The 25,886-nt window shown below is 34.9% G+C and overlaps 1 protein-coding gene across 3 annotated transcripts in view; it reads left to right on the top strand.

Annotated features, from left to right (window-relative positions):
- p2rx1 (purinergic receptor P2X, ligand-gated ion channel, 1) overlaps positions 1–25,886 on the top strand; it is a 29,001-nt gene continuing 3,115 nt past the window's right edge. The window contains exons 1-12 of one of the 3 annotated variants that reach the window (XM_056457951.1): positions 1–469; positions 8,302–8,446; positions 12,680–12,751; positions 15,603–15,663; positions 18,581–18,668; positions 19,651–19,731; positions 20,287–20,428; positions 20,920–21,065; positions 21,376–21,466; positions 21,561–21,626; positions 22,241–22,336; positions 23,281–23,563. In XM_056457951.1, the coding sequence (XP_056313926.1) occupies positions 324–469; positions 8,302–8,446; positions 12,680–12,751; positions 15,603–15,663; positions 18,581–18,668; positions 19,651–19,731; positions 20,287–20,428; positions 20,920–21,065; positions 21,376–21,466; positions 21,561–21,626; positions 22,241–22,336; positions 23,281–23,361 (1,215 nt within the window). In that variant the 5' untranslated portion in view covers positions 1–323 and the 3' untranslated portion in view covers positions 23,362–23,563. Of the gene's footprint in view, positions 470–8,301; positions 8,447–12,679; positions 12,752–15,602; positions 15,676–18,580; positions 18,669–19,650; positions 19,732–20,286; positions 20,429–20,919; positions 21,066–21,375; positions 21,467–21,560; positions 21,627–22,240; positions 22,337–23,280; positions 23,564–25,886 lie in introns of those variants that run through there. The other 2 variants (XM_056457949.1, XM_056457952.1) reach the window with 2 other exon arrangements.

Below are 25,886 nucleotides of genomic sequence, written 5' to 3'. Positions count from 1 at the left end.
TGAGCGGTGGACATTAAGCCTTTATTTGCAGTTGGACTCTGAGTTAGTTACTCCGCCCTTAAGAAGTTTATTCGCCTGAACATGAATTTGCTTTACAGCCACAAGAGGACAGAGGGATGAAGAACAATGCAAAGTGGGCGGTTTACTTTCAGAAGTGTTTGGTTTGGAAGAGAAAGAGTGAAAGAAAGAGAAAGAGACAGATAAAGCTGAGGGGAGGAAGGAAGTCTTGAGATCAGCTCACCAAACACATCTTAAGAGCGCTGTCCAGGACGTCTCAAGAACACTGTGAAGGATATATCGCATCTGTGGACACTTCCCTTTCAATGACAAGAATGAAATCCGCAATAAAGAACACTTTTTCAAACTTGTTCTTTGAATATGAGACTCCTCGGCAGGTTCTGGTCAAGAACAGAAGGGTTGCAATAGTGTGCCGAATCATCCAGCTGGGAGTTTTAGCGTACATCATTGGGTAAGAGATCTCTTTCATATTTAAGAAAAAGAACAGCAGAAAAAAAGTGCGCATGAGAAACTGAACAGAGCATGTTTAAACAAGAGCAGAAAAATGTACTGCATGTAAACATACTGGACCACTTCATATTGAACTGAGCTACAGTAAGTGATGTCATGAGGTTTTGGGGTAATGCTTTGTGTAATCTAACACTACATCAGCATCCCACTGTTCTTTCAGGTCTCACACTTGTGTTTCTGCAGGAAATTACTATTAACTGAGATTTATTTTTGGAGCTCGGTTTATTTTTCATTGCGTCCAAACTAGTTTTAATGGTGTGTATAATTGATAACATGTTCATTCATAGAGCTAACAGCTGGTCCTCAGCATGTATTATATAAATGGCATCTGTGTGTAAAAGATACACTCATTATATGGACATGTTTAGAAAAGTAAACATTCGTCTGAACGGTAAAACGCACGCTGTGGTTATTTATGAGAGGGGACAAAAAACTGACTTGGAGAGATGTTAACCTTTACAGTAGTCAAGTACAGACAAATGTGAAGCATTTCCTAGGAACTTTAAACCTGTATTGTGAAATCCACTGAGTACTTGTAAAGACACGTGGCTGTCATTTGCCATATGGTTCTCATCTAAAATACAACCCCAAATCAGAAAAAGTTGGGATAGTATGGAAAGCGCAAATAAAAAAAGAAAGTAGTGATTTCTAAATTATCTTTTGATTTCTAATTTATCTTTATTTTATTGCGGACAATACAACAAACATTATTTAATGTGTGCCTCGTGATTTATATTTTTATATTTTCAAAATAAACACGTATTCCAATTTTGGTTCTTGCAACGCATTTAAAGAAAAGGTTGGAACAGGAGCAATTTAGGGCTAGTAGTCAGGTAAATTGCTTATATAATGATGTGAATTGAATGATGTGATTTGAGATCAACAGGTGACTGTAATTGTGATTTGGTACAAAAGCAGCATCCAAGGAAGGTCTAGTCCTTTAGGAGCAAAGATGGGCAGAAGATTGCCAGTTTGCCAACAAATACAAGAGAAAATTCTTGAAATGTTCAACAATAATGTTCCTCAAAGAAAGATAGGAAGACATTTGGATATCTCACTTTCGACAGTGCATAACACCATTAAAAGATTCAAGGAACCTTGAGGAATTTCAGTGCGTAAAGGACATGAGTGCAAGCCTAAGCTGAACTGCCGTGATCTCTGATCCCTCAGGTGGCACTGGATCAATTCATCTATAAGCAATATCACCACATGGGCTCAGGACTACTTTGGCAAACCTGTCAGGCACCACCATACTTAGTTACATCCACAAATGGCTGTTAAAAATGTACTGTGCCAAAAGGAAACCCTATGTTAATAGTGTCTAGAAGCACTGTCGACTTCTCTGGGCCCAGAGACATCTGGGAATACAGTGGAAACATGTACAGCGGTAAGGTGAATCAGTATTTAAGGTATTTTTTGGGGTGAAATGGACGTGTGCTCTGGACCAAAGAAGAAAAGGATAATGCATTCTGTAACCAGTAACAAGTCCATTAGCCAGGGTCTGTCATGATATGGGGTTGTGTCAGTGCCCTTGGTAATGCTTTCTGTAATACACTTCATCACTTGGTGTCTTAAGTCCCTAAGCGTATTTTAAGTGTTGTGAAAAGGAATGAAAACAATACAGAGGTAAATGCTTTTTTGAAATGTGTTGCAAGAGCCAAAATTGGAATATGTGTTTATTTTAAAACAAAAACAAAACAAAAAATCATGAGGAACTCATTAAATAATGTTTTTTGTATTGTCTGCAATGAAATACAAGTCAAAATAAATGTTGAAATCACTACTTTATTTTTTATTTGTGTTTTCTATACTGTCACAAACTTTTCTGATTTGGGGTTGTGATAAATCCATGTTGAATAGGGGTAAATCAGTAATTACTGTGCACAATGCCTTAACTAGAGTAGAAAAGTGTTGACAATATAGTAAACTAAATAGATGTATTTTGTTAGCATAAATTAGTGCATATAGGTTGAAGCACCACAGAGCTATGGCTTACAGCTGAGCATTACTAGACACAACACAGAGCAGAGTGTCTTAAACCATCTTAGTTTTATGTAATGCACAACAAACAAACAAAAACAAATATGCATTTTTAGTAATATTAGTTATAATATTATAATAGTTCTATAAAAGTTCAAAGCTACCTATTATTAGATAGAATGTTATGTGTGTTTGGTGGGGTGCCTAATGGAGGCAACTATTCTCAGAAATTTATGTCATTTCCCCGAAGTATACACCCTGTCACCAATTCACCTCTTCAACTGGTTCACACCTCCTACTCAGGGTGAGAAAAGTGTTATGTGATTGAGGGGGTGGAGGGATGCAGTCAACTGTCGTAGACTGTAAAACAAAATTGTGCAAAACAAAAACTGTAATATTTGGGCAGCTGGGTTGCTGGAAAAAAGTAACATAACGGACATGATCAATTACAGAAAGTTCACGTAATTCAAAAATGCTTTTTTTGTTGTAATTTTAAAGTAGATTTTCTGTATTTTCTTGAGCTTTTAATATTCAATAAGGAACTGTACATAAATATTGTGGAACGTTATGTACATTTCAAATCATTAATTTTGAAAAATTAGTCTTAAGTGCTAATAAATATAGCTTTTATAAATGTATAGCTTTCAATAGAAAACATGTATAGCTTTATAAATGTACATGCATTTTTTTGAACAATCTAAATATTAAAACCTTTAAAGCATTTAAGACGCTGATCACCACTGAAATGTGTCATTACGTCTTCTAAAAAGGGTCTAAATTTAACATTGTTCTCTCTTCTGGGTGGCGTTATCATAATTTTAAAAAAATTTTCCTTCATTTCCTTCGCTTAGTTCCTTATTTATCAAAGGTCGCCACAGCAAAATTAAGTGCCAACTTATCCAGCATATGTTATACAAAGCGGATGCCCTTCCAGCTGCAACCTAATACTGCGAAACACCCATACACTCTCACATTCACACTTATACACTTTACACACACGTTTTTGCTCATCCAATTCACCTATAGTGCATGTGTTTGGACTGTGGAGTAAAACTGAGCACCCAGATGAAAACCCACATGAAAGCAGGGCAAACATGCAAACTCCACACAGAAATGCCAACTGGTTCAACTAGGACTTGAATTAGTGACCTTCTTGCTGTGAGGCGACAGTGCTAACCACTTGAAAATGTGAAAAGGGCCTATAGGGTCCATACACAATTAAAGTGGGTACTATTAGTAAATACTTTTATAAGTTTGTGACACTGCCAGTAATTTGTGTCAGGTATATTTGACACTGAAGTTTTATCTCATTTCATTCATAATCCTATTCAATAAGATCAAAATCTTAGTAAAATTAGTGAAAGAACATTTGGACTGATTGCTGATGTTAATGTGGTCTTTCTTGATGTGGTCTTCCCCACTTTCGATCTCTTCTCTGGCTTCATCTTTAAAAGGTACCTGCTGAATGCAAAAAATCCTTAGTAATAAAAATGAACTATATCATTAATTTTTCTTTGACTTAGTGCTTTTATTTATTAAGAGTCGCCACAGTGGAATGAACCTCCAACTTATCCAACATATGTTTTACACAGTAGATGCTCTTCCAGCCGCAACCCAGAACTAGGAAACATCCATACACTCTCATATTCACAGTCATACACTTTACACACACATTTTAGCTCATCCAATTCACCTATAGTGCATGTGTTTGGACTGTGGAGTAAAACGGAGCACCCAGAGGAAACCCACGTGAAAACAGGGAAAACATGCAAACTCCACATAGAAATGCCAACTGGTTCAACTGGGACTTGAATTAGTGAAATTCTTGCTGTGAGGCGACAGTGCTAACCACTTAAATATGTGAAAAGGGCCTATAGGGTCCATACACAATTAAAGTGGGAACTATTAGTAAATACTTTTGTAAGTTTGTGACACTGCCAGTAATTTTTGTCAGGTATATTTGACACTAAAGTTTTATCTCAATTCATTCATAGTCCTATTCAATAAGATCAAAATCTTATTGACTGCCTGCCGATCTTAATGTGGTCTTTCTTGATGTGGTCTTCCCCACTTTCGATCTCTTCTCTAGCTTCATCTTTAAAAGGTACCTGCTGAATGCAAAAAAAAATCCTTAGTAATAAAAACGAACTATATCGTTCATTTTTTTCTTGACTAAGTTCTTTTATTTATTAAGAGTCGCCACAGCGGAATGAACCACCAACTTATCCAGTATATGTTTTACACAGTGGATGCCCTTCCAGCCGCAATCCAGAACAGGGAAACATCCATACACTCTCATTCACACACATACACTACGGCCAATTAGTTTATTTAATTTACCTATAGCGCAGGTATATGCTAACTGGTCCAGCCGGGACTCAAACCAGTGACCTTCTGGCTGTGAGGTGACAGTGCTAACCACTGACCCACCGTGTTGCCCAAGGACTATATCATGCTCCAAAAAACAGTTTAAATAAAATCACAGAAAAAAGACAAGCTTGTGGTGGTTGTTTGCTATACAACGTGTGTGAGAGGATGTGATGTGTGTGAAACAGGCTGTGAAGATTATAAGAGCTTGAGTGTTGAATGAATGTGTGTTTGTGTATGATTATGTGAGTGTGAGGATTTGTTTGTGAGGGTGTGTATAAATGTGAGAATGCATTTATGAGTGTGTAAGTGAGAGGATGTGTGTGTAGGTGTGAGGATTTGTTTGTTGGTCTGGGTGTGAGAGTCTGAATGTGAGGATTTGTTTGTGAGAGTGTGTGAGTGTGAAGATGCATGTCTGTGTATGTGAGGATTTGTTTGTGGTGGTCTGTGTGTAAGAGTGTATGTGTATATGAGTGTGAGAGTGTGAGGATGTGTGTATGAGTATGTGTGTGTTTGTATATGAGTGTGAGGGTGTGTGTATGGGACTGTGTGTGTATGTGAGGGGATGTGTGCATGAGAGCGAGTCTGTTTGAGCTTTTTTTTTTCTTTTCACTTTTCACTTTTGCACAAACTCTGGCGTTACATCTTGGTTTCCTGAGTATGAAATGCCCAAAGCAGTAGTTTGAGGCAAACATCATCTCGTTGGAGATGATGATGTAGCTGTTACCTATGATTTGGTTGACTAAAAATAAACAAAATTATCTGCTGCCAAAGGGAATCTTCCTGAAAATTTTAAAAGTTTATCTTTCAAAATTTTCAAACGTACCACACAAATTATGCAGGGTGTACTTTAACATTGGACAGAGTCCACTTCAGATAGCAATTTTTTTCTCATCCACTTTAGCGAACATTTGGTCCTATATTTTCCTTTATTTGTTTTTGCATGCATCAAGTATCAAGTCAATTAAAGAATTGTTGAAGTCCGGATGAACCAGAAGATGCAACTGTTTTTTGTTTGTTTGTTTTTTTCTTCGTATTTTGACACACTTCCTAGATAAACAGACTGTTAAATGGGAAAACAGTGGGCGCGGCTGTTTTTTTCTACTGTGAGCTGATTGGATGAATTAAAGTAGGCATTTCATTCACAAAGATCAGGTAAAGGGTTTAGGGAGAGTTATTACAACCTAACAGGTATCTCATTCTCACCATTTCTGTTAGTTGTCAAAGGTGCAGTCAAAACTAACAGTTAGAGACAGTTAGTTACCTCAGACAGATGTAATCTGAGAATTTAAAGGTGTATTAGGTGATTGTCTTCAGAAATATTTTTGTTGTGCTGGTTGAAATTCTCCTTCCATTCCAATAGTAAGGATTAAAGTAAATGATCTAAAGATATGTTTATGAGTTTTTATATTTTGGGTAAGGCATAAAACAAAAAAATGTTCATTCAATTAAATATTGTTGGGTCGACATTTCCGATAATCCTGATAAGTAGCCCAAACTGTCTGTCAGCAAATGTAGATTTGTACAACGGTGCATCTCTGTTCACGCAGATCTGCCATTTGTGCGTGCACGCCTGCGCATTCATGTGCACACGAGACAATCACAGTCATGGTAAAATCAAACGCTGAATCAAAACTTAAAAATCCTGAATCAATATTGGAGTTAGTTTTGCACACTGGAGGAAGGATCACACTATGGCTGAAGTATTTCTTTTAGACAGGTAATGGTATGTTTTAAAACTATTTTAGTCACACAAAGCTGATGTAGATTTAGTTGTTTTACGAATGGGTTATGTGCACAGAAGTGTTGTTTAGCCACTGAAATCTTTTGGCGAACGATTGATGTGACTATTTTCAGTTTCATAAGGTCCTTTTACAGCATCGATAATGTCGATTTTTATTTAGTTTAACAACAAAACAGAAGTTAATAGTGCTATTCTCCCTAGCCTGCTTTACTGAGCTGAGGTTGCTTTTATATTCATATTGATTCATTTTTGAACAATGACAACCTGTGACACGCTCCCTATACTGTTAACCATGCTACTTTGAAAATTCGCTCTGAAATAGCATGTAAGTATGGCTTAGTAATAAGTGTAATTCCTGCACGCCAACCATTAACTACATTTCTAACTGGCGAATGATCGTGGGTTGTCTGCTGGCATGCCGCGGTGTAGTTTAAAGCAGACTAGCCTTATTGATTAAATTAAAGTTTTAGTCTAGTACAGCAGACAGAAACAGATATTTGTTTAGGTATTCAAAGCTAAAAAAAGATTAAACAGTATAAATCTGCAAGTCATCTTTCAACAGCAAGTGGATAATAGTATTGTTTGTCATGTGGGAAGTTGTTTGGGCTTGCAGACAAGTTAGTGGAATGAAAAACACTGCAGATTACTTTTCCATTTGGTCTGTCTGGAGGTGTATAAAGTACAGTACCATCTTTAGATTGGCCAGATGATAAGGCTGAAGAGTAACGTTTGTCATGTCTTGCTAGAGGGCATGAGGCCAAAACCTTATTGCTTCATCCTACTTTTATGTGACGCAAGATGTTCAACTATCTGTGAACGTGTACACATTCTGAAATGCAAACTATAAAACAAAGTCTTATGATGTTTACAGTAAATGTTTTTCAACTGCTGTTTAATAGTCCACATCACGAGGATACAGAATTTGCTTAAAACATATCTCTGAAAAAGATCTCTGTCTAAATATGTTTGTACTGTTATTGGGTGAAACCGAAGTAAATTCAGAAAGGGAAAACATGCATTGTTACATAGCAGTATCATCTGCTGTTGACAGAAGCTCAATATTGACAAAGTGTGTGCAGTTAGTAATAGAAATAAAGAATGTAAAAAAAAAAAATTCATATAATTATGATAAGATTAAGATGAAATGAATATAATTTTGTATATATGTTGTCAAAACATGTTAGTGGACAATTTACCCCTGCATCAGCATCAAAAAGTCAGTTAACATTAACTATTCGCAACCTTTTTTATATGAATTTTGTTTAAAAAAAGTACTTCTTTTCTGGCTGTTATGAAATCTTAAGCAATTACGTAACAAATAGTATTTAAAGTTAAAATATTAGGTAATATGGTAATGAGATAATATTAAATGCAGTCTGGAACCCAGCCTACTAAATAGAAAAAATCTATAATTACAATTTTAAAACCCAATATACGCTAAAAAATATATATGCATATTTTTTTAATTACTTATTTAAAATAAGTTGAAACTACACAATTATTGAGATTTGGGAAAACATAATTGCTTTATGTTCTATCCACTTAAGTGTGTTAAGTTAACTTAATTTGTCTTGGGATGAATTGTGTGGAACCCAGCATTTTTTACAGTACCTCAAATTGTACTGGAGCATGATAATAGTGGCTGAGTGATTTACATGAATGAAATTTTTTGCATTTGTCAGGTGGGTGTTCATGTATGAGAAAGGCTACCAGACGGTGGACAATGCCATCGGCTCAGTCTTTACCAAGATGAAGGGAGTGTCCTTCACTAATATCAGTGGACAGGAGCGGATATGGGATGTAGCCGATTATGTGTTTCCTGAACAGGTGGGTTGTGTCTGAAAGGATGAGTTTACTTCTAGAATGAAAATTACCTGATAATTTATACGTCTCCTTTTCGATCAAAACTTTAATTTCTTTTTTATTCTGTCAAAAAAAAAGTTTTTTGAGAAAAAAATGTTGGATTTCTCCAATATGGAGTTTCAGCGCAGCTTCAAAATGATCTAGTCGAGGAATAAGGGTCTTAGCGAATCTGTGTGAAAAATTGTACATAAATTTACTGTAGATTTTTTTTTTACCACAAAAGCACACCTTATGCAAGCTGTATAACACTATTTATTATTTTTTTATAAGTACTTTTTTAATTATGAAAATGATCAATTGTTTTGCTATATTAGACCCTTATACCTCGGCTGGGATTTTGTAAAGCCCTTTGAAGCGGCATTGAAATATAACTATTTTACCTTTTGTCAGTTTAGTGACTAATTTGTACAAATTTATACAAGTTCAGTTGTACAAAAATGCAGGATTGTAAAAAGGAGGCGTGGCACCCAACCCCACCCCTAAACCCAACCTTCATTGGGGGCTAAGCAAATCATACTAAATTGTACGAATTCATACAAATTACCCACTAAATCAAAAAGTTACAAATTGATGTGAGATTGTGTTGCTAGAAACATGTTTCCATGTTGTAAAATAAACCCATTCATTCATTTCATTTGTTCATTTTCTTTTTGGCTTAGTCCCTTTATTAATCAGGGGTCGCCATAGCGGAATGAACCTCCAACTTATCCAACATATGTTTTATGCAATGGATGCCTTTCCAACTGCAACCCATCACTGGGAAACACCCATACACTTTCATTCATACATATACACTACGGACAATTTAGCTTACCCAATTCACCTATAGCGCATGTCTTTAGACTTGTGGGGGAGAACATGCCACACAGAAATGCCAACTGACCTAGCCGAGGTTCGAACCAGTCACCTTCTTGCTGTGAGACGACAGTGCTACCCACTGTGCCACCGCGCCGCCGCGTAAAATAAATCCTTTACGTTAAACTTTTTACGTTCGACTACATAAAAAAGAAATGAATATCATGGATGACAAAAGATGAGTAAGTTATAAGGATACTTAATTCTGTAAGTGAACTAATCCTTTATATGTCTTTTATTTTTTCTTCTTCTTTACGACTCTCAGAAGTTTTTTTTTTAATTAATATAATTTTTCTTTATTTACAAGAAGTGTAGTCCAGTTTTATTTACTGTGCATAGAGGTCTGCATTCTAATTCAAGGTTTTTCAGACTGAGGGTCGCAAGGTGCTAAGGCTCTGATTGAGAAACGCTTAAGTGCAAAACTTTTTTTTATTTTTTTAAATCTAAGTGATTTAAATTTTCTATTATTTCCTCAGTTTTATTAATACAGAAGAAACATGTCTCTGAATGCAGATTTAATTACCCATATAGTAAATTCTAGGTTATGCGTCCTGAGTTTAAACATGCTAATATTGATACTGCAGTCATTACAGCTGTGGATTGGGCCCAATTATAGATAAACGTACTCTTGTTATGTAATCATCTGCAGTCACACTGCTTCAGGTCATTCTCACACCATCTGTGGACGTAATCACTTAAATCCAAGTCAAACATCCATATTGTAACCTGATATTGGAAATACACTAACAATATGACTATCAATAGGAATATGATATCATTGATTATAAAGTTTTTTTAATTCTTTGAATAAGCAATTGACAATTCCTCTCAGAATATACTTTTTATCAACAGCTTGTAACATTTGAGACTGTCAACATACTTCACAGAAAGCACCGAGTACAATAAGACACAGACAGACTGTTGACAGAAAAGTAAACATGTCATCGCTCAGCAATCAAAGGAGTGGCTCCAAGAGCTTCTTGATATAGACAAATAGTATCATGCTCATAAAGGCAAACACTGAAATGTTAATCATGACGCATCCCTTATATACCCCAACTGAAAAAACACATTATGATCCATGTTCTCAGAACTTAACCATTGCTATTGTGTTAAAAATTATGATAAACATGTCTGAAAACATGACACTTTAACATGACAGCATAAAGAACTTTATACTACACTGTAATAAATACTCATAAAGTTGCAGTTTTCCATATTTTGTAATTCATGTTTTTTTTACCTCATTTATTTATGCCTTTGAGTTGCATTATGGGACCTTTATCTTTCCTCAAATGACATTTAACCTTGAAAAGATTGAAAAAATGACTTTTATTAACATTTTTAATAGTTTAAAGTGATATAATGTCCGGGTTGGTGTTGTATAATATGGTACAAACACCTTGTAATAAACTGCCAGGACATTTTCTGTTATTTTACAGACTTATTTCACTAAATACTGTTTCTTATATATTATTTCAAACTACTAAAATGTCAGTAAAACTCACTTTGTTAAATGGTAGAGTTGAATTTTCAACATCAAAAGTTGATAGAACAGAGATCAAGGTCCCGTAATGCAATTCACAACCATAAATAAACTGAAACACTTGTGAATCACAAAATACGGAAACTGTTAATTAACATATAATATTTTACAGTGCACCTATTAAATATAAACCAAATGACATATTAACATCTTTTTTAAAACCTTCAGTCAAAATTAACCCTCAAGTTTGTTTATGCTAAATCAAAATATTTGGTTATGTAACAATATTTGATTATGTAATAATCAAAATATATTATTTTGTTTGGTCGAATGTCACAAATGCAGCCTTAGTGTGCAAAAAAATACGTCCTTCATTCATAAAACACTTAATAGTATCCTATTCTACATACTGTATATTCTAGATGTGCACCATTTAGGCTGTAGTGCATTCATGTTCTAGCAGAGCAGAAAGTTGAAAGATGAGAGGCCAGAGATAAGATCTGAACTGACAGACTGAGGTTAAATATTACATTCAGCCCCAGACAAACTTTCCTGCAATATATCTCACATATAGGCAAGGCTGTAAATCTACCTTTTAATACAGAATCTAATATATAAAGGGTCTTTTTTTTAATCAGATTTAGGTTTAGGACATTCAATGTGTTACAGATGAGCCATTGCTTCAGGAGATGCCATTTTTTCTTAGACAAGGACAGTATTGTAACATAGAAGAGCACTACAGTACATGCTGCTTTAAGCTCAGCCATTGATCGAGCCTATGGCCATGTTCAGTGGTGGAAAAATCTGGAAAAGTTGTACTGAAAAATCCTACTTGAATAAAAGGACCATTACTTGCCTAAAAATGTAGTGTAGGTAGAGTAAAAGTATCTTTTTGTAAATATTACTTAAAGTATGAGTAAAAAGTAGACCTTTTAAAAGTACTCATAAGTAGTGAGTATTACGCTGTGAAAAGCTGATATATTTACATGTAATTTGTGGATGTGTGTAAACTACATTCTGTAGTGCATTTAGTTATTGGCCAGCAGGCACACAACGTCTTAAGATGTTAATATTAGGTTAGATTTAGGTTGTGATGTCAGGTGACCAAAATTCAATGTCTAGCCAGCATCTAAGGACAACATTACTTTGATGTCTAATAACGACGTCAGATGTCATAGTGGTAACGTCCACACAACGTCAAGCTGTAACATCATTAGACATTGATATTTGGTTGATTTAAGGTTGGAACGTTGGACATTGATGTCAGCCTGACGTTGAGTTCTGACGTCAACCCAATTTTCATTTCCAAGCAAAATGCAACATCCCCTCGTTGTTGGGGTACAACATCAATCCGATGTTATGTTGACATCTTGTGCCTGCTGGGTGTTTAAGGCCATTTTGATCATCATACAGTAAACATCCGTCATCTTCTTATCAGTGACATGCATCTAAACACAGTCTCTGGGTCATTGCTTGTGACAATTTGGGCATCTTCTTGGACGCTTTTAATGCTTACAAACAGTTTGCTGCAATTATAAATCACCCATGTCTTGAGGTTGTTCATTATTATGCCATTTATCTTCTATGTGCGATCTGATTGGACAGGAATCACAGGACTGATTTTTCTAATCCCCATAGACAAAAAACAATAAAGTAGTGACTGCAGTTTGAAGGAAAGTAGTGGAGTAAAAGTACAGATACTGCACTAAAAATGTACTCAAGGGAAAGTAAAAGTACATTTTTAAAACTACCTAGTAAATTACAACTTCTGAGAAATACTATTCGATTACAGTACAGTTACAGTTACTTTACACCACTGGTCATGTTCTTTAAATCATTTCTGTTTTGTTTTTAAGGGAGACTCGTCTTTTGTTGTGATGACCAACTTCATTCCCACAGTAGGACAGGTACAAGGCAAATGTCCTGAGGTCTGTAAACATTTTTCTCATGAGAAATTATATTTTCTCATGACTCTTTTCAGCGCTGTCTTATATACAATATGCAGATTGGTATCTCCACACCTGTTATTTCCTGCCTGTTGTTGTTCACATCCTGTTATAACAGAACGGTTTCTCAGAAATAGCTAACTTTCTTTTCTTTTCTCTTCTTTACTTTTACTTTTACTATTTTCTTGGTTTCTGTTTCAGTCTCGTAACCTGTACAAAAAAAATATTAAATAATTGATCATTTTTTTAAAAAGATAAATAAACATTTATAAACAAGGCATTAAAATAATAGTTCAAATGATTTATTCAAAATGTTGATTACAATTATTAAAATAAATTAATGATCAAAATTAGATTTTTAAAAATGATGTTCATTCAAAAAATGCAAACTAGATTAAAGTGAATAATTAAAATAAATAAATGTATACATAAATAAAATAAAAAAACCATACAGTTAAAAAATGAGTAGGAAAAAATTACTAACACAGCTTTCATTCATTCATTTTCCTTCGACTTAGTCCCTTATTTATCACAAGTTGACACAGAAGAATGAACCGCCAACTATTCCGGCATATGTGTTACACAGTTTTTATAAGAAACACCCACACACTAACATTCACAGACACACTCACGCACTACAGCCAATTTATGTTAATTGGATTCACCAATACTGCATGTGGACTGTGGGGGAAACCGGAGCACCGGGAGAAGACCCACGCAAACACAGGGAGAACATGCAAACTCCACACAGAATGCCAACTGGCCCAGCCGGGTCTCGAACCAGCGATCTTCTTGTTGTTAGGTGACAGTGGTAACCACTGAGCCACCAAGTCGCCCCAAATCTATGGCGATCTGTGGCATCTAAAAAATTGAAAACCCCTTTTCTAATCAACAATTTTGTCACTGTTGTTGCATTGAAAAAACATCTTTATTCTTTATTTTGCTTCTTTGCCTTGCGCTTCACGTGTGTCAGATTGGTCATATCCTACTGCTGGCTGCATAAATTAGCCTGCGTGCTATCAAGCAAAAAATCAAGACAGGGATTCCAGTCAGGTATTATCTGGAACCATCTCACTTACTATGGAAGCGTCATGTTTTTACAAGAACATAACAGTGTTCTGCACCTAACAAAAATACAGCAGACAGCACTCCAGCTATCCTTTTGTATCAGTTAAACACACAGCTTTTGTTCATTAAAATATTGTGATCAATGCTGAAGTACAATGAATTGTCACCATTTAACTATAAAGCACATTTTTTCACTATTCACTATTTTTTCAGGATTTCTTGTAAAACTTTTTGTAAAACATATCAAATAAAATGTTAGCAGCATGGGGCGATGAGATAAAAGCTGCGTCCCAAAAGTTACACTATACACTTATGCACTTACACCCTCAACACCATAATAAATGTATGTAGTGTTGTCCCAAATGGAACACAAATGGTTATTTTACAAAGCGCACATTCAAACCATTTCCCTGATGATGTTTGACGGTTGTTATATTAGTGAAATAAATTACCAAAATACCTGCCATGAGTATAACCGCAATTACCATCGGGAGGGGGTATTATGATTCTCGTAAGAGAATTTTGTAATAAAAATAATGTAATTCAACATGCGCACCCGATAGCTCCGCCCTTGCCACTACGTGAGCAAAGCACTGGCCATTGAATGCGTGAAGTGTCCAACATTCCACATTTATTTTTTTAAGTGCATCATCCTGGTAGTTAAAGTGTACTTATTTTTAGAGTTTTCAGTGTGAATGCACAACTTAAACTATTTATACTACAAAATGGCGTACAATAGTGCATATGTATGCGATTTGGGACACACGTAAATTTTTACAGAAAAATGCTTTAAGAATAAACGGTTAAATCTGTGTGCACAAGTATGTTTTTTTTAATTTAGACGCTAAATTGATATGTTTAATGGTGCATGATACTTTAGTATTTAAATTGATTTCTTTTTATAACAGATGAGACTGAATTACAACCCCAAATGAGAAAAAGTTGGGTTAGTATGGAAAAGGCAAATAAAAAAAGAAAGAAGTGATTTCTAAATTTACTTTGACTTGTATTTCATTGCAGACAATGTGAACACAAAATATTTCATATTTTGTCTGGTCGACTTCATTTCATTTGTATATATACATCATTTACCGTCATTTAGACTTGCAACACGTTACACAAAAATTGGGACAGGACCAACTAAGGGCTATTAATCAGGTAAACTGGTTAAATAATGCAGTGATTTGAAACAGGTGATGTCAACAGGTGATTGTAATTATGATTTGGTACAAAAGCAGCATACAAAAAAGGTCTAGTCCTTTAGGAGCAAAGATGGGCCGAGGATCCACAGTTTGCCAACGAACACGTGAGAATTCTATATTTTAATAACCCACAATCAAAGCGACAGCAGTTAGTTCAGTTAGGCCCTTTATCTACATTAAGTACAGATGTTTTGTTTCCACAGTGTGGTTGAAAGTTAACCACACAAGGTTAAAGTCACTTGCTTCCCATACTGAAGCTGGCAAACATGTAACCTAAATAAAATCTGCCTGTCCTTCCTGTTCACCCTCTGTACTTAACTTTCATGCTCTCAGTTTACCTCAATCTTATTTGTCTTTCACTGGATTCTCAGGTTGCACTTTATGCCCTCGCTGCAAAGCTTTGCTCATAAACAAATGTGCTTCGATAACTGGGTTTTGTGGTTATTTAACCTATTTCCTGTTTCATTTGTATCTCACGTTGTTTGCATATCTTCAAGCAAGCAAACTGAGGTCAAATTAAACACTAGCCATTAAAGTGTGATTCTCTTGTGTGTCTGTTTCAGCTGCCGGATGGGAAGAACAAGTGCACCAATGACTCAGACTGTGATGACAGCAAATACAAACGTACGGGCAATGGTAAAGTTTAAGCGTTCTCATTATTCCGACAGAAGGAAATCGGCGCAGGAGACTAACTTCACCTCACTAGCAGCATGACTCAGAGGAACTTACTAACTGAGAATCTTTTCATTGGCTTTGTGTGATCCCTGTGTGACCTTGACTGGTAACTAAATCATCCCAGTGTTGGTCTAAGATTTGCACCACAGAATTTAAATAAATCATGGGGTAAGAAAATAGATGCCCTTGCACGCAAGTCGTGTGGTTTTAGTTCAGAATCACAGAGGGCCTCACACCTTCATCTCTGTAAGTCACTAACACTCATGACTAACATGCTTTGCTCTCATGCTCCGAGGCTTCATTCTCAGATTTACACATCTCTCATGAACTTTACCCCTTGCTCGATCAATGATGTCTATAAGTTCCACAAGGCTTGTATTAAGATTTAGTTTACTTGCGCTGTTTTCCAAATAGGATAAATTCACCTAAGAAGGTCAGTCAGAGTGAGAACAGTCATATCTGTCAAATAAAATGCTCATTCCATAGCAAAATGCTCATAATTGGCCAATTGAAAGTGTCCTTTATAATGAAGGAAAGAAGTGATTTTCACATATCTATAGTTGTCAAAAAGTACTGCCCTTTGAATAGTGTAACAGTGTAATAGTGTGTACTGACCTGTATCTTAAATAATAATATTAATAACAAAAATAATAGACAATTTAAATATACATTTGACCACCCCTATAATGGTTCAATCCATTATCAACGCATGATCGCAGCAGGCTGTACGCAAGAAAACTGAAACCAGCAGACCTTTTGATAGATGCTTATGCTCACATTATGAAAATAAAACAGTTAGCATGATGCTTTTTATATCAAAATAAGATCTTACTCAGACACCCAAAACAGTTTTGCCCGTTGAAGTAGCCCATTAAAGGTTGCTACAAGTCAAATGTACTTGCATTAAATATTTGAATTTGGTCATATTTTACTCAATTTATTAGTTGCGCACTGGTTTAATCTGAGATACAGATAACACAGAAATACATTCTGGTTTACCAAGTACCAGCAGCTTGCTCCCTGCAACTCTCACATGGCCGCCCACTGAAGCTAAACAGGGCTGCACCCGGTTAGTACTTGTATTGGAAACCACATGGGAAAGCTCGGTTTCTGCCGAAAGTGGTGTTACAGAGAGAAGCAGGGGGTGCTCAACCTGCGATTTGTGTGGGTCCTTACGCCCCAGTATATTGAGGGGGACTCTACTACTCAGTGAGTGCTGTCTTTTGGATGAGACGTTAAACTGAGGTCCTGACTCTCTATGGTCATTAAAAATCCCAGGATGTCCTTCTGGGTTTAACCCTGGCATCCTGGCCAAATTTGCCCAATGGCCTCTCTCCATCATGACCTCATAACCATCCCCATATCATGATTGGCTTCATCACTCTGTCTCCTCTACACCAATCATCTGGTGTGTGGTGAGCAGTCTGGCACAATATGGCATTCATTGTGTCATCCAGGTGATTGCTGGTGGTGAATGAGGAGATTCCCCCCAAAAATGTGTAACACGCTTTGAGTGTCCAGAAAAGTGCTATATAAATGGAAGGAATTATTAATATTATTATTAGTTTAATTAAACCATTATCAGCAACAACAAATTGGAGATATAAAGCAAACTAAAGCAGTATTTTCCATAAATTAGTTTTGTTTTTTTAAACATTGTCAAAACCAGCTTTCACCTGATCATTATTTACTGTACTACTGCTAACCAAACATAAAATAAGAGAGCACTTTAACATTACTATCGGTTCTGTAGATTTACTATTAAAATGTGACCATTTTGAATGTTGAATATTCAATTGTGTTTTATTCTATAATGAGTCGTCAAAAATTTTTAAAAGAAGATCATCAATTAGAACAGTTGCTTGCTCAAAATGACAACAGGTAAAAAGTAGAAATAGAAAAATATGGAAATGATTCCATAATCCTAACAAACCTAACAACCCTGCACTTTTTTTTCAAGAACAGCAATAAATAATGACTGAACATAAAGCTGATTTAAAAGCACAATCAAATCTACATTATTGACTGATATGACTGGCTCTATGTGGGTCACAAATACTCAAATATTGACTCAGATTCAGATGCAGTGTAGCAGAACGATTTACTCTAGGAATACAGACGCAAGTAAACAACACTATCTCACATTGAAGTAATTCAAAGTTCCCTGACTTCCAGTCATGGGCGAGTGGCACAAACTTCCAACAAACTTCTTATCCTTAATCCTGTTACAAGAACTCGGGGTAAACTTCACAGCTGTTTCCTAGAAAAACACACAACCTTCTCCTTCCCGCTATAATTGCCGTTGCATTTCATGTCATGCACCGAATCACTAATTATATTATATGTTTGATGTTATGTGGATTTAATATTGGAGACAAGCAAAGTGTGGCACATTCTTTTAGCAAAACACCAAGTGTATTTCAGTCTATTGATACTGTACTACCAGTTTAGTGTCTGAATGTTAATGTTCCTGGCAAAGAGTCATACTGAAATTACAAACATATGACCAACTACAGTCTGATGAAAGCATTCCTAAATATTTATATAATTCATCCTCATTATCTCAGAGAAAAGTTCATTTAGCAACATTAAAGTCATGGCAGCACAAAAGATGTGTATCAGTCACACAAATTTACTCGATTTTAAATTAGTGCTCATCATGTCTTATTCAAAACGTCTGATCATTTTCTACCCAATATTGTGGCAACTAATTTCATACTTTGAAAATGAGAAAATAAAAATTTTTGTCTCACAAAATACCCTGCCATCTCTCTCTTGGGCTTGTGATCCATACAGTATTTGTTTCGATTCATTCCAAACTTCTTCTGTTCTATATTTTTTTCTTATGCCTTACGTTCTCTCTTAGGGCACATGACGGGCAGGTGTATGAACCAAACCCAGACTTGTGAGATCTACTCGTGGTGTCCTGTTGAAGACGACCGTAAAATACCAGAGTATGGATGCTTACTTTATTGCTTTTGATACTGGATCAGTCACATTAGGGTGTCAAACAACAATCTGTAATCTACACATTTTATTATTGTCTTTTATTTCTTCAGTAAATTCTTATTTTCTTAAGTAAATTTAGCCACCAAATTATTCATTCATTTTCTTTTCGGCTTAGTCCCTTAAATAATCTGGGGTTGCCACAGCGGAATGAACCGCCAACTTATCCAGCATATGTTTTATGCAGCGGATGCCCTTCCAGCCGTAACCCATCACAGGGAAACATCCATACACACTCATTCAAACACATACACTACGGACAATTTAGCGTACCCGATTCACCTATACCACATGTCTTTGGACTTGTGTGGGAAACTGGAGCACCCGGAGGAAACCCACGTGAACACAGGGAGAACATGCAAACTGACCCAGCCGAGGCTCAAACCAGCGACCTTCTTGCTGTGCCACCGGGCAGCCCTAGCCATCATTTATTAACCTTTTAATGATTTCAAACTATATAAGTTTATAGCTGAACATAAATAGAAAAACTATTTTTTTCCCAAAATATTGAAATCTGGTACTGTACTCATGGTAGGAAGTACTATGGAATACTATAGAAGTCAATGGCTACTGGTTTTTAGCATTCTTTAAGTAATGATAAGTGAGTAAATGATGACAATTGTAATTTTTGGGTGAACTATGCAGTTAAATATGACTTTTCAGTCATTTTCAGTTGCTTATTGACCATTATTTGAGTCAAATGTTTGCTATATGGTTTATTGAAGCAAACATTTACATCTATATCTATCTTGACCATGTCAGTATAAATCAAATTACTCTTGACAGTCACCAAACTGCAAACGTAAATGCATGTTTGTTTTCACCTGGGGCATGTGACAAACTGTATTGACAGTAAAATTGTTTCAAATCAGCCCACGGTCTTGCTCTGACTCATTTTACTTGGTTTGTCTGTCTTGTTTTTCTTTTTAGCCCTCCAATCTTGCTGACAGCAGAAAACTACACACTATTCATCAAAAACTCCATTACCTTTCCCCAGTTTGATGTAGTCAGGTAAAACATCTTCTTTCTGTTTAGAGGAGATAAAGCGATATTTTAAAATCTCAGATCAAAAATAAAATTTTACCTTAAAAAAACCTAAAGAAATACAGTGTTTTTTTTTTTTTTTTTTTAATTAAAAAATTCACAGATCTACATTTTTTTCCTCCCAAAGCAGAAATAATGACTTTCCATTTGTTGTTTTTACTCAAACTTGGTTAAAATATGGACCAACCAACCCAACAGTTTCTTTGCAAATGTTTAACACTTTCAAATTGAACCTAAACTCTGACTTGGTCCATATTTTAACAAATAATACTAGTATAATATTATAGATTTGACATGAATATAAACAGCTATTATATAATCCTGTTTTGACTCCCTTTGAACACATCATACAATGTCTTACAGTTACCACTTAGTTACAATTACCAACTTACAATGACCTCTTAAATAGCAAAAATATCAAGGAATTTGTGAATTCTTAGTTCATAACCCCTTTTATATGTAACAATACAGTTCAGCAGACAATATTTAGTTCTTTCTTCTTCTCTCTCTCTCTCTCCCTAGGAGTAACTTGGTGGAGGGTATTGATCAGAATTACATTAATAAATGTGTATATCACCCCAAAACTGCTCCGCTGTGTCCTATCTTCAGACTGGGAGACATTGTTGAGCGATCCGGGTTCAGTTTCTCAGAAATAGCTCGTGTGGTAGGAATTTGTTATTGGCTTTGTAAATATACTGAAACAACCACAGATACTCACACTTCTAGTACTACTTGTTCTTTAAACACACATTCATGTATATTAAATAAAGAGAAATTTTGAATCTAGAACATTACCATATGCTTCTCTGTCTAGAGCAAGTGATCACTGGGATATATTTATATATATATATATATATATATATATATATATATATATATATATATATATATATATATATATATATATATATATATATATATAGGAAATCTCATAAAACTTTCCCAAAGTGCATATATATATATATATATAAAATAAATGAAATACACACACACACACACACACACACATACATATATACATAACATTATCTCACAATTACATTTATATTTTTCCCTTAATAATAAATAATATATCTAGAGGATTAATAATATCTAGAGGATACTAGATGAACATGGGATGATAATTGTCATGATTTTTGCTGTGTGATGTTTTAGGGAGGTGCTATAGGACTACTCATTGACTGGGACTGCAATCTGGACCTGAGTATCAGATTCTGCAAACCAAAATATGAGTTCTATGGTCTTTATGGAACTGGGAAAAATGACCAAGTAGACAAAGCATCACTGGGATACAATTTTAGGTGAGTGACTAAAATTATCCCGTTGTCAGTATGAAAAACCTGCAGCTGACAGTGACTGAGAAAAACAGTGTTGTGTAATGAAATCTTTTAGAAACTATATTTGGTATTCAGGTTGCCTTAAAAATAAGATTATACAGCTAAGCTGAGAAAAGGTCAAACCTGCTGTAGTGCATCATTTCTAACCAGTACACTTTAATAATACCTCTGAAAGAATACATTGAAAATGGCTTTGAAGCTTTTTGATGATTATCTTATTAATGTGTGAAGTCAGTACTAGAATTACAGTGTTATGTGCTTCTGGCTGTTTCAGATTTGCTAAATATTATGTGGAGAATAGCGTGCAGAAGAGAACACTGATGAAGGTGTTTGGTGTGCGGATAGACATTATTGTTCATGGGCTGGTAAGTATGTTTTTGTTTAATGATGCATAAAAACATTAAGGAACATGCTGAGTTTAATTTGTTAATAAGTGTTTATACATTTTTATTCTTGCAGGCAGGAAAATTTGATATAATACCAACGCTGACAGCGATAGGTTCAGGAGTAGGAATATTTGGAGTGGTAAGTCTTACAGAGAATATACATTTAGTATACTATATTATACAACGAGATCGATTTTTAATACATGATAACTATTAATTGCAGTCCTTTTTTATTCTACAGTTATAAAATTGTCTGTTTATGCAAATATTATTTATTAAATGACATTTAAAACACAAATTAAATAGACATTTAATTATGTTTTTATATTTGTTCATTTAAATGTGATTTATTAATATACATTTTTACATTAATAATTTGATTGTTCAATCAAATTATTTTGATTGAAGTTTTCAATTGGCACTCCTGGTCCTCCATAGTACTGTCTAATAATAATAATAATAATAATATTAATAATAATAATAATAATAATAATTATTATTATTATTATTATTATTATATAATTTAATTCTTTCAAAAATCTTTATTTGCTGCTTATTTTTATTTATTTTTATTAATAATGTTGAAAAGAGTTGTTATGCAACATATTTTAATATTTTATATTTATTTGATTAATAGAACATTTAAAGGGGTAGACACCATTTCAAATTAGAAATCTCTTCTAACATTATAAAGCAAATGCCATAACTGACTGAAATGTACAATATCTCAATATTTCAATTTGTGTCTTTAAGGCCACTGTTGTGTGTGATTTGCTGCTCCTATATATACTTCCAAAGAAGGATTTCTACAAAACCATGAAATTTAAAGATGCAGAAATCTGGGAAGAGGTGAGTGTCAACATTAAATAAAGGAAAAAAGAGTATGCCTTTAATTTTGTGCAGTAACTCTTTGGAGGGATAGGGCCAGCCAGATTTACTAACAATATGCAACAACACAACTCCACATATAGGTGTTAAAAATACACTGACATATTAAGCCATAACTATGTTCTAGTGTCAGTCAGTTTGTGCCATTACTTACAGTATCATCCAAAAAAGAAGTATTTGCACTTGGTTCGAAAGACCCACCCCCTTCTGACAAAGGTTCAGAAATTGTCTCATACATGAGCTTATTTGTTCTATTTTGACTGCTATGTCATCATAAATTGTGAAAATAACTCATCAAAGAAGGCTTTAAGACTGAGAAGAATTTGACATAAGTGAAGTCATCTTTTACTACTGACCTACTGTATTATTGCTTAATAGAGAAAACATTTTACAAGTAACTTTTATTATAAATCTTGCACGTTATTCTTGACAGAAAAAATAACCGATAAAAAGGTGTGAAGCACCAAGTCAATTTTGAAGCATATAAAAGTTAATTGTAATACCAATTAGGCTATTGTTGTTGTCCATCAATTTCCAAATGTACTTTTTTTTACAAGAGGGGCTAGAAAAATCAGGAAGCTCTAAATTATTATTATTATTATTATCATCTTGTATTTTTTTTAATTATTATTCAAGTGGTCAAATTCTAACTGAGGGAAGTGAATGTGCTGACCAGTTTGTTATTTGCGTAATACATGACAACAGGCTACTTGGCCTTAATAGGCAGTTTTTAATTAAAAATTTTAACAGATTTTAACAGATTTTTCCTAATGATATATAATAAAATAATACACAAAAATACGTTTTTTCATTCATTCATTTTCTTGTCGGCTTAGTCCCTTTATTAATCTGTGGTCGCCACAGCGGAATGAACCGCCAACTTATGCAGCATTTGTTTTACGCAGCGGATGCCCTTCCGGCCACGACCCATCTCTGGGAAACGTCCACACACACTCATTCACACTCATACACTACGACCAATTTAGCCTACCCAATTCACCTGTACCGCATGTCTTTGGACTGTGGGGGAAACTGGAGCACCCAGAGGAAACCCACGCGAAAGCAGGGAGAACATGCAAACTCCACACAGAAACGCCAACTGACCCAGCCGAGGCTCGAACCAGCAACCTTCTTGCTGTGAGGCGACAGCCCTACCTACTGCGCTGCCCATTACGTTTTTTTCATATTCCTTTATTCTAAATATTTAGGATATTTTTTTTGATTGAAACTGTGGTTATGATGCCTAACAAGCTAATTACGAAATAAATAGTGCCTAAAATGTCACTAAAATGCAGTATTTAAACTATAAATACTTAACTTCGTAGTTAAATAATAAGGCGAAATAACCGCAAAAAGGTCCACTTTTTGAAGAAAAAAATATCTGACCTTTAACCTGGCTGGCTACAAGCCTGTTGTTGTTAATAGATTACATGCTGTTTAGTACAGTAAATGGCGTAGTGACTCACTGATGCTTATTCACTAGCTACACGCTAGATGGCGGCAGAGTCCCACAGATAAATGACGAAAGAAATCTGATTCTTGAGTTGATGCAGCCGCACTGCTGTTTTACAAACATTTACATCAAGCTGCATTCCCTTACTGTCACTATGAAACCATCCTAGGAATGCGTGAACTGTAATTCAAATGTCCTCATACCGTTTACAAGGCAAGCCACACGTGATCTGAGAAAGTGTGTGTGTGTTAGGTAAAGTTTATGCATGCCTGTCTCAGGGTCTTTCCACAAAATCTCTTTTCAACTTTGAAAAATTATTAAAAGCTACTGTGTTCTTAACACCAAAGAAACGAAGATTCGAGAAATTGTATCATGCAATGCCAGGCTATTAATGTCTTATTTTATTAGCTTTTTTCTACCTCTTTGATATTTTATCTGTTATAGTTTTAATTGGAAGTGTTAGAAGAGAGTAGTATTTCAATCTCTCAAAACAAAAACAAAACTAGAAAGATTTGTTTATTTTTCATTCAGATGACTAATAAAATCTTTTTGGAGGGTTATCACGTCAGATAAGAAAAATACACGTTTTGACAACCCTGCTACCTGCTAAAACCATAGACTGTAAAAAAAAAAATAAAACAAAAACTATGGGCTGACATTCAAAGAACTGATTCTTTCACACAAATTGTCTGAGAGCACATGCCCTTACCTTCAGATATTGCTTATATTTATACTTTAAAAATGTTAACATTATTGACATTGTAAGATAAATTTACTTATGTTTTAAATGCCAGAATTTTGCTTGAGAGATGAATTATGATGCAACTTCCTGGAAGTGAAGTCACTGGGATGTACCATTATTTTACTTTTTTTTTTTTTTTTTACTGAGTTAACGGTTAATGGGGCTGACATGAAATCAGGGGGCACTGCTAAAATGATTTATATTAGTATACTTGTGTCAAAAAAACATCAAATGACAATAAGACTTTACTCATGAATTTAATATTCAAATGTAATTGTTGAAACATTTCACTTAAAACGATAACTGCATCACTCTGTTAAAGAAAAATGGTAACAAGAGACAGGTCAAAAACCTTAATTTTATTATTTAGAATAGTATTTCATTTGACGAAATATGGCTGAGAAAATACATGCTATTGTAACACATGCTATTGTATGTTTTGAAATCACAATTTGATGCATTGTTGTTTTATTATTATTATTAATAATAATAATACATTTTATTTTCTATAGCTCCATTAAAGGTAGCTGTAAAAGCGCTTTATATATAAGAATTAAAAAAATAATAATAAAAGTTATAATCAACCTCATACATAAGACGTGGAAAATAAATCACTTAAAGGTTCAAGAAACCCTCAAGTACTTTGAGATTTGTGTGTGTTGAGCATCATTTAAGACAACGTTAGCACCTGTCAGCTTTAATTGTGAAGAAAACTGAATAATTTTGAGCTTTTGTCAGCTAATTTTATCTGCTGGGTTTAAGATAATTTTTGGGGAGGGATCAAAGTCGGTGAAATAAATAATCTACTAGTGGAGAGATGACACGATGGTTTCTCATTATTATTCATAGTGGAGTTTTCTTATCCTATCAGAAGACCCTGCTTTATTATTCATGAGAGAACATATTTCTGATGACAGACTTGTCAAACTGTGATACCAGATCCGAGCATGGTATCCAAATATTTAGCTGTTCATGAAGGGTCGTAGGTGTTTGTTTCCATGATCCACAATGTTTGTTGCGTTTTTCCCCGCGTTGCTGTCATACAGCAAAGCTGTTGGTGTGCAGCAAGCATTTTTCTTGAGAGAGCTGTACGAGAATTGTAGAGTAGCGGACTTTGTCTTTTATCAGTTGACTTTATTACCATTCAGACATATCGCCTATATCTGTGCTGCTATGTTTACACATGTTTAAAATCCTCGGATTTCTGGCAGGACTAATAGTTGAAATAGACAAGGCAAGAGACCTGCTGCACTGCTCCCCTGTGTCTGCATTCAGACCCGGGGATTCAGGAGGAGAGAAGTCCTCCTCATTTATAG

This window comes from Danio aesculapii, chromosome 5 (assembly GCF_903798145.1).
Source record: "Danio aesculapii chromosome 5, fDanAes4.1, whole genome shotgun sequence".
Taxonomy (NCBI): Eukaryota; Metazoa; Chordata; class Actinopteri; order Cypriniformes; family Danionidae; genus Danio; species Danio aesculapii.
This window is presented reverse-complemented; position numbering and strand designations above follow the sequence as displayed.